Source organism: Scylla paramamosain, chromosome 17 (assembly GCF_035594125.1).
Source record: "Scylla paramamosain isolate STU-SP2022 chromosome 17, ASM3559412v1, whole genome shotgun sequence".
Lineage (NCBI taxonomy): Eukaryota > Metazoa > Arthropoda > Malacostraca > Decapoda > Portunidae > Scylla > Scylla paramamosain.
The window spans coordinates 3467501-3477638 of record NC_087167.1 but is presented as its reverse complement, the minus strand read 5'-3'; the positions used below and the strand labels follow the sequence as shown (position 1 = coordinate 3477638).

General features: G+C 44.4%; 2 protein-coding genes across 2 annotated transcripts; one reads left to right on the top strand and one right to left on the bottom strand.

The window, feature by feature from the left end:
- Positions 1-454: 454 nt before the first annotated feature.
- Positions 455-3582, bottom strand: LOC135108323 (uncharacterized). The gene is made up of 2 exons (XM_064019167.1): positions 2650-3582; positions 455-2494 (listed from the first exon to the last, which is right to left on the bottom strand). The coding sequence occupies exons 1-2, from the start codon at positions 3423-3425 to the stop codon at positions 2278-2280; spliced, it is 993 nt and encodes a 330-aa protein (XP_063875237.1). The 5' UTR covers positions 3426-3582; the 3' UTR covers positions 455-2277.
- A 119-nt stretch (positions 3583-3701) lies between these two features.
- Positions 3702-5641, top strand: LOC135108322 (uncharacterized). The gene is made up of 2 exons (XM_064019166.1): positions 3702-4661; positions 5222-5641. Exons 1-2 carry the CDS (start codon positions 3853-3855, stop codon positions 5430-5432), a joined length of 1020 nt encoding a protein of 339 aa, XP_063875236.1. The 5' UTR covers positions 3702-3852; the 3' UTR covers positions 5433-5641.
- The last annotated feature ends 4497 nt before the right edge of the window (positions 5642-10138 follow it).

The following is a 10138-nucleotide window of genomic DNA, read 5'->3' as shown; positions in this document are numbered from 1 at the left end:
GTTGTTGTCATGGAAATGACGACTTCTATAACCTGTAAGAGAACTAGAGGTGAGGTAGACGGACAGTTGGTGGAGACTAAAGAGAATGAAAGAGTTATATATATATATATATATATATATATATATATATATATATATATATATATATATATATATATATATATATATATATATATATATATATATATATATGAGGAGCACCGGCCAAGGGCAACAAAACTGTAATGAAAAAAAAGGCCCACTGAGGTGCTGGTCCCCGAACAAAGTCAAAAGCATTCATACGTGAGGAGTGCGATAAATTATTCGATTCACTTAGCAGGCTACTTTACAAGGTGTGCTATCAACAGGTCGTAAAGTCGCAATATAATGAGTAGTGATGCTTTTGATACTACAGTCTCTCCTCACTGAGGACGAGGTGTTGGTACAAAAGGTGATGTACACTTAAACGAGTTACCTGCCTCAATATTTTATTCATCGTTACAGGTGAGGCTTCGACTTCTTTTTTGCACTACAGTCTCTTTAAGGTTCTTGTAGACCTTTTTCTTATGTAGGAGCCCACTGAGACGCCAATCCCAGAAAAGGGTCCAAAGCAGTAGTCAAAAGTTGAAGGATAAGTGTTTTGAGACCTCCCTCTTGAAGGAATTCAAGTCTTAAGAAGGTGGAAATACAGAAGCAGGCAGGGAGTTCCAGAGTTTACAAGAGAAAGGGATGAATGATTGAGAATACTGGCTAACTCTTCCATTAGAGAGGTGGACAGAATAGGGGTGAGAAAGAAGAAAGTCTTGTGCAGCGAGGTCACAGGAGGAGGGAAGGCATGCAGTTAGCATGATCCATCAACCTTTCTCTGTGTCATGAGGAGTTCACCTGCATGTACTGTATACATATTTTTTATTTTATTTATTTATTTTTTTTTATGGTTCTCTCTGCTGTGATTAATCTTTTAAATGTATCTGCGCCATTGAAAGTCAGTGTGCTTAGGAAGCTTAATAACGTGTGGGTCATGGCGGGTGTGGTGCTACTGAAGGGGATTACGTGCTGGAGAAGTCTGGAAAACACTGATGTACAAATAACTTCGTATTTCGTCACATAAGTATTCCATAAAATTAAAAAAAACTGACCTTCGTTTTCTCTTAAGAACTTAAACATTTAGTCAGGAAATAAACTGTTCTCTCTCTCTCTCTCTCTCTCTCTCCCTTGAAAGGTTCCGCTCTAGAGAAGTACCAAATACACACACACACACACACACACACACACACACACACACACACACACACACACACACATATACAGTAACGTACCTATGTGTGTGTGTGATTTTTGTGGTAATGAAAGATATAATTATTTAAATACACACACACACACACACTCTCTCTCTCTCTCTCTCTCTCTCTCTCTCTCTCTCTCTCTCTCTCTCTCTCTCTCTCTCATTTTCTACGTAGTTGCCCCTCTGTCCTCATGAGAGAGAGAGAGAGAGAGAGAGAGAGAGAGAGAGAGAGAGAGAGAGAGAGAGAGAGAGAGAGAGAGAGAGATTTTTACTAGAGAGCTCACATTTTCGTGCTGCCAAAATGTTTATTTTTTCAAGCACTTCTTATACCATTTTTTTTTTTTACCTGACGATCAACAATTTTTATGCAGTCATGACAGCTCAACATTTGTGTGTGTGTGTGTGTGTGTGTGTGTCCGCGCTTTCATAATTTTCTTGTATCGGGTTAGAGTTTTCCCAGCAGTACAGTCACGCCCTTCGCTACAGGCAGGTGTGAGATCCAGGCTTCATGTCAAGTATTCGTGTCTCCGAAGGTACCAGTAATCTTCCCAGTGGTGTTTAAACTGACTATTTACTGTACTTCCATCTACAAAATGATCGTACCACTTACCGTCCGCCTTTGGTCCTCGCCTTCTGAGTGTCAGAATAATATATAATGAAGGTGGACTGATGCAAAACCCGTTACCTTTGTACCACAGCTTCATAAATGTGGTTACAATATATATTAGAGAAAGGTAGTTGATTTAAAGTACAGAGCCCTAAAGTAAATTAGCTTTCTCTAAAGATAAAATAAAAGAAAACGAATTTTTTATGGCTTTCTAAACTATTTGTATTATGATTTGTGTTCACACACGAAGAGGAATTTCTGATCTGCTCTTTTATCTTTAATATAGCTCTGGGGAAACAACCATTTTACGACCACTGCGTTCATGCAGGTTCAGAAGGCGAGAGGAAGTGTTGCACAAGAGCAGCAGGGGACGGGACGAGAAGACCTTGACTCTGCATTCTTTCCTTCACGACAGCACGTTCTGTCGGATGAAGCTGAGGAGTGTAAGGAGGAAGAGAAGGAGGCAGCGCGATGGAAGAGGATGCTGTCCCAAAGCCGCACTGTATGAGTAGTACACGCTGGTGAGTCCCTCGGCCCCACACCAGCCTTGCCCGTCAGGACACCTCCACCCACAGCCCCCGCGCCCCTCTGACGCCGCCGACCCCAACTCCGCCTCAGTCACCCTGTTAGACGGTGAGGGAAAGACCACTGAGGTGCAATATATATATATATATATATATATATATATATATATATATATATATATATATATATATATATATATATATATATATATATATATATATATATATATATATTGTATAGCATTATGACTCACCCGCAGTCACACGCAGTGGTGCCGTCAGCCGCAGTGCTGAGCCTCATCAGGGGTCCGGAGTTGTTCAGTGCCTGGCACCTTGTCTGGCAGCCTCCGCCCCACCGCTCCCAGGGACCCAAGATGACGGCCCCCACCCCCACTTTTCCATGGTAACACCCGTAGTAGTCATAATTCGGCGCCACGCACTCTTTCCTATCGCGGTCCACTTGGTAGACAGCCACAGCCCTAGGCCCGCCACAGGAGTCCCCGCCATCCGGGCACTGGTGCGAACAGACCGAGGCAACAGCCAGCACATCTTGGCTGGGAAGCGCCTGTTGGTCCCCGCAGCCACACACGAGCTGCTCGTTGTAAGGATTCAGTTTGGCCATCACCAAGCGGGCGTCAGGCCTCTGCCGCAAGCACAAGTGGCCGCAGGCAGCGGCAGATTGCTCGGGAAGGTCAGCGTGGTAAATTTCCATACGCTTAAAGTCAAACATGTCTTCATCTTGACACCTGAGTAGATGAAGACAGCTGGGATGCAGCACTCCAGGGAGCGTCCTTAGCGGAGGGGGCGTCACAGCTTCCTCCTCGGTTTGATGGGGACGGCCATCTTGGACATGGACAGGTGGCAATAAACCAGGGAGAATCAAGTTCACCTGACGCGACCCCTTGCTCCCCCAAGGGGCCGCCGCAGTGGAAAAATATCGGTTAGTTCTTGCATTCAAACCCGTTTCCGTCGACATCCCCAGCAGCGCCGCCGCCATCGCCACCACTAGGACTAGTAATCGTTCAACCATACTGTCCTGCCACCAACCGCCGTCTGACTCACAACTGATTCATTTCAAGCTATAGAAGACAATGACACCAGCAGATGTTGCGTAAGATACATACCTTCAGATCAGTGCTGCCTCGCTTCCCTGCTTATCTTTGGCTACGGGACGGCAGGTGTGGGTGCATGTCTTTTGTCCCAAAGTACGTATGTATTACCTTTCTACTCTCTTGAGACAAAAGTTGGTATTTGATTTCCAGTATAGTCATGAGGGTGTCAGTGTGTGCCACAAATTCTGTGTTCTGGGTTTCCACTTGCCATGTACCGTGGTGGAATATTTGATAAGATTAGATACCAGACTATTTCCGTTCTGAGACCCAAGGTGCTAGATCGTCTTGTCGCGCCTGCTGGTGCTGGTGCTGGGAAGCGTGCCACAGTGGCGGTGTTGCTTCGGCATGCAGTGCCATCCCTCAGCAATATCCACCTCTCTTTTATCTCCCGCCATAACACACACACTTGTGAGCACCATGATGCCTGTTCTCACGCTGGTGCTGCTGGCGGTGAGCGTGGAGAAGGCTGGGGCGGCAGGGCAGGCGGCGGGTGGGCCGTGCCTCGAGTACCTGGCGTGTTACCACGAACAGTACCTGGACCACAATCACATGGAGATCCTGCACTACGACGTGTCTCATCGCACCGCCTCGTCTTGTCTTCCGTTGTGCCTGGAGGCGCGGCCCACCAGCCAGGTCGTCATGGCAAAGATAGTGGAGCTTAATGAGCGGCTTGTGTGCGGCTGTGGCGAGAACCAAGCGTTAGGCAACGGGACCGGCAGCATGCTGGACTGGGTCGGCTGTGATCGTTGCCCCGAGGGAGAGGAGAAAAATGAGAAATGCGGCGGCCGAATGACCATCAGCGTGTACCGCGTCGAGCACAGCGGGGAGTGCCGGGCAGGCCTGCACCCGGGGCCGCCTATCTCTACTCCCTCCACCACCACCACCACCACCACCACCACCAGCACCACCACCACCACCACCTCTACAACAACGATGCCAGACTCCAGTCAGACTCAGAAAGGGACAAAAACGACGTCTAAACTGAAGTTCCTGGGTTGCATGAAGACAGATTTGGTCAAGCATTCGGTGTCGTGGTCCTTCCTTCCCCGCACAAGCCCCGAGGCTGACCAGTGCTTCGCCACATGCACGCCCACACGCCCGCGGAAGTACATCTTCTTGAGGATCATTCGAAACAAAATCTTCTGTGGCTGTGGGTGAGTCTTTCATTGCTATGGACCGTTGGGTGCTCCTTGCTTCAGTTATGATGCGTAGTGGTACATGCTGCAGGGCTGAGACTATTGAAACACTGAGATCTCATCAAAGGCCGCAGGAATGATTAATTGGCTTCCCACGGATGTTTTTCTCATCAGTGGTGCAAAATTCCTTTAACGATACGACTAATTCGGAAAAAAAAAAACGCCTGAAAACAACAATAATTTCAAGAAGAAGCCAATTAATCGAGATGAGGCGCTGAAATCTCTGAGAAAACAGACTCTGGTGTCTTCCCATTTCCCTTCGTAGAGAGCAATTCATGTTTCCTAATTTGTTTATTGTGCACATTATTCCTCATCCTCTCATTATCTATCCATTGTTTACGAGTCATTCATGAACACAGGGAAGGAATAAGACAGTCACTATTTTTCTAATTTCCAAATGTCCGTTGCAAATAATTTTTTTCCATAAGCATTCTTCTTTTTCTCGTCCACTTTAGCCAAGTGTTAACTATTGAAACTCTCTCTCTCTCTCTCTCTCTCTCTCTCTCTCTCTCTCTCAGGGCATCAGAGCACATCAGCGGCCCCGTCAGTGAGACAGAATGTGGGAGCGCCCCTGACCCTCACCTCGGGAGTGACAAGGCCTTCGCTGTGTACAAGGCGGGCGCTGCGCGGTGCCCTCTGTCCCCCTTTCTGTACTTGGCGGCGGCGGCGGCCACTGATGACGCTGGTGGTGCATTAGTGTGTGTGCTGATATGTCAAGCTTTCAGGTGAGGGAAGTGAATTCTTAGCAGGTGGAGGAGATGGAAGTTAACGTTGCTGTGACTGGAGCTGTGTACTGTAAACCTTGCTCTTTTGTTACCACTACTACTACTACTACTACTACTACTACTACTACTACTACTATTGCTACTTTATTTCGTAAGTTTATTCTCTCCATCGGTCGACTATATTAAAATGTATATAAATATTAATGATAATTACCCCGAAGTTTATTGAAACCTTCGTGTGTGTGTGTGTGTGTGTGTGTGTGTGTGTGTGTGTGTGTGTGTGTGTGTGTGTCACTGATGTGTTAATTCTTAAAGTGGTGGATTTCCACGTTTATCTGATAACCCATAACTGATAAAAGAGTGACAGATATTTCTCTCTCTCTCTCTCTCTCTCTCTCTCTCTCTCTCTCTCTCTCTCTCTCTCACCTATTTTCAACGCCAACAGATCATCGGGAAAAGCATTACCTCGTCATTAATGTCACGTTAATTCAAATCTCATCGCCTCTCTCTCTCTCTCTCTCTCTCTCTCTCTCTCTCTCTCTCTCTCTCTCTCTCTCTCTCTCTCTCTCTCTCTCTCTCTCTCTCTCTCTCTCTTTCCTTTCTTATTTTCTACACATTTTCCTTCTTATTACCATATGCTACCATCATTTTCTCCTCCTCCTCCCTCTCTTCTTCTTTTTCTTCTTTCTTCTTCCTTTTCTTCTTCTTCTTTTCCTTCTTTTCCTTCTTTTCTTCTTCTTCTCCTCTTCTTTCATTTTTATCTTTTCTTCTTTTTCCTCCTCCTCCTTCTCGTCGTCCTCCTCCTCCTTCATAACTTCTCATAATTCTAGTCTTCCCATTTACCCCATTCTTTAATAATCCAAACCATCATAACTTTTCTAGTGATGTAAATCCACGCCTTGTCCTCCTCCTCCTCCTCCTCCTCCTCCTCCTCCTCCTCCTCCTTGCCAGTGTCGTCCCCACAAACAGCTCTGCAAGGATGTACATGTTTGCTGTTGTTTATTTTTCCTTTTTATTCTTCCTCCTTTTCCACTTCTTCCTTCTTCAACCTCGTCTCCGTCTTCTTCTTCTTTTTCCTCCTCCTCCTCCTCTTCCTCCGTCTTTTTCTCCTTTTCGTCCTCCTCCTCCTCCTCTTCCTTCTCCTCCTCTTCTTCTTCCTGTTGCTGTTGCTGCTGCCGTTCTTGTTTACGTCATCCATGTATGTTTCACGTTAATAATCTAATCTAATCTAATCTCTCTCTCTCTCTCTCTCTCTCTCTCTCTCTCTCAAACACAATAAGTAAAGGAAAGCAAATTTTCTACCAATAATCACTCGAAAGAGAATAATAAACGTCACTATAAAGAAAGAAAGGAGAGAGAGAGAGAGAGAGAGAGAGAGAGAGAGAGAGAGAGAGAGAGAGAGAGAGAGAGAGAGAGAGGAAAAAAAAGCAAACAGACGCTAAAAGCATAGAATGTGTATTGCAATCTTTCAATCCATTCATCTCTCTCTCTCTCTCTCTCTCTCTCTCTCTCTCTCTCTCTCTCTCTCTCTCTCTCTCTCTCTCTCTCTCTCTCTCTCTCTCTCTCTCTCTCTCTCTCCCCCATCACAAAAAAAAAGGCGAAATGAATTACTGCTAAAAGCCTCGAGAGAGAGAGAGAGAGAGAGAGAGAGAGAGAGAGAGAGAGAGAGAGAGAGAGAGAGAGAGAGAGAGAGACAGAGCGAGAGAGAACACAATCACTCACTTCTGTTGGTCGCAAATGAGTCCAAATTACAACCATTTCTCACCAGATCTTTTGTTTACAAGTCTCTGAAAGCGTTCGATGTTGGCGTCTCCTGGTCTCTCTCTCTCTCTCTCTCTCTCTCTCTCTCTCTCTCTCTCTCTCTCTCTCTCTCTCTCTCTCTCTCTCTCTTGTGGTGTTTATAAATTTTTTTCGTTTTCCTACGCTGCGCCGAGAGAGAGAGAGAGAGAGAGAGAGAGAGAGAGAGAGAGAGAGAGAGAGAGAGAGAGAGAGAGAGAGAGAGAGAGAGAGAGAGAGAGAGAGAGAGAGAGAGAGAGAAAATTATAATACTATCACCGTTGTATGTGTGTGTGTGTGTGTGTGTGTGTGTGTGTGTGTGTGTGTGTGTGTGTGTGTGTGTGTGTGTGTGTGTATGTGTGTGTGTGCTCCAGCTTTTACCAGTAATTCATTTGGCAGCAACAAACAAAACGACATTAAAAATAACGATGATGATGAAAGTGAAAGAATAAAGAAAATAACGCAATGATAATCAAATAAAACGAATAAGAGAATGAAATGGAAAGGACAACAAGAAAAGAGAGAAAAGAGATGAAAAAAAAAAAAAATTCTGTGTGAAGGTGCAAGAAGTAGGAGGAGGAGGAGGAGGAGGAGGAGAAAGAGGAAAAGGAGGAGGAAGAGGAGGAGAGAGAGAAGAACAGGGCGAAATGAAGAAAACAGCAACAACAACAACAACAACAACACTGATAATAACGAACAGGATCAAAGGAAGGATACAACAAGACGTACCTCCCAGTGAATATTGCCGATAGGTTTTCATCCTTTCCTTTATTTTCTTTACTTTTTAACGCATAGAGAGAGAGAGAGAGAGAGAGAGAGAGAGAGAGAGAGAGAGAGAGAGAGAGAGAGAGAGAGAGAGAGAGAGAGAGACGATACATTCAAGTGATGGCAAGGTTACCAAGATGCGTCAGCCACACCAAGACACACACAAGACCTTGTAAGTGGATAAGAACTTCTACACACTAAGGGCTGCGTGGTAGAGGTTAGGAGCAAGTTAGCAAAGTCCAACACTGCAGCGTTCCTACCTACACTATACCCAAAAGCACATTGCCAATCACCATCATCGCCAGCATCATCATCATCACCATCATTATCATCACCGACGTCGTTATTTTGGCTAACTTTTGTCTCACATCTTCCTGCATACACATAGAGACATACACACATATTTCCAGGTTTTCCTCAGTCTTCCCACATGTTTCTTTCCAAGGCCCCTTCAAACAAAAAGCTTGATTCCTTCCCATAGCAAAGAACAGTCGTCAAACATAATCCCCTACATGTCTGTCATCTATTTTTTCTTCTTTTTTTCAGGTAGATTTCTCCCGTCTCCGTAAATTTCCCTTGTTTTCATAAATTCATTGTATTATCAAGTATCATACATATTTGCTTAGTGTCACCTTAATCTGAGGGACTCCATTTTCTTTCAAGGGCAGAGGACCATAATCTGAAACTCTTCTCCCTACACCTCTGCTTCTTTCGAAAGGCTCAAGTTACAGAGGTTTTCAAGGACGTTTTAACGGATCTAATGACAGATTAACAAGACTTCTACATTATTAACAGGAAAAGCACTCTAGAAAAACGCGGCTAATCATCTCTGTAAATTTGGGAAATAGTCGTGGTGAGAGAACAATGTGTTTCAAAATACGGCCCAGTCTCTTACCTGAGCTTTTCTCCAGACAAAACAGTGAGGTGACTGTGTATTTAAGTATCAAATCTCAAAGAATTTAAACCCTAAAGTCTAAACTATAACAGGTAGCGGGCGATGATCGAACCTCTACCAGGACACTCGACAACACACCAAACCACAATGAACAGTAAAGTGGAGTTGCTCTTGAGAGTCCCTCCACTGCTGAACGAAGGGAAGGTGAATCAGCTGCATGCATATGTGATGAACTGGTGGCGCTGCAAATCCCCGAGTGAAATGGCATCGGGAATCGCTAGCAGGTGTGAGTCATGAGAGGATGAAGGGGTGACCTGTATTTGCTAAAACGCTGCAGTGTCTTCTCTACATAGAATAGTTGTTTTAACGCGCTTTAAAGGAGATTGTTGAGGTTTTTGAGAGTTTCCATGATGCTAGTGAATGTTTAATAAGGATTCCACACTTCTAACTGGCAATAAAAGTTTTCGAAGATGTTTTCATGATTTTAGTGATAGTTTAACAAAGATTTTGCACTTGTAACAGGCTCTAGGATAAGTTATGAGAGTTTTCAATGATGTTGCTACGAGTCCAGTGGTATTTTCACAAGGATTTTGCACTTTTTAACAGGATGTACTGGGAATTATGACAGTTTTCAAGGTTGTTATCATGCTTCTCGGGTTTTCATGATTCTGCAGTTCTAACGGGCTCTAGTAAAAGTTAAGAGTTTTCGAGGGTTTTCATGATTTTAGTGGTAGCTTTATAGGGCTTTAATGGAATTTATTAGACTTTTTGCGTTGTTCTATGATTCTATTGATAGTTTTACAAGGAATCTTCTCTTTCACAAGACTGTAGCGTAAGTTATTAGTTTTCAATAATATTTATGATTTTAATTAATAGTTTAACAAGGATTATGCATCATTAAAGGGGAAAAAAACACCCATAATTACCAAACTGATAACCTCTCCGGCCTTTGAAAGCAATCCTAACAAAAGAACAATGATTACGAATACGGGCTCGCCTTGATGACTTCCTGGCGAGAGCAGCACGTGTCCCCGCCTGGCGCTGTGTTGGCGGAGCAGGCGCCGTGATGTGAGAAGGAGGGAGAAAAGAGGCAACCAAGAGGAAAAGAAGGACAGAAGGCCACGAAGAAGAAAACAAGAGAGGAAAACAAGATTAGACAAATTCATGGAGGGAGATGGTAGGCGTTATGGTAAGCATGTCTTTTTATGTACAGGGATCACCACGTGTAGACTTACTGGCTTCTTGCAGCTTGCCTTGCGTTCTTAACCCTTTCC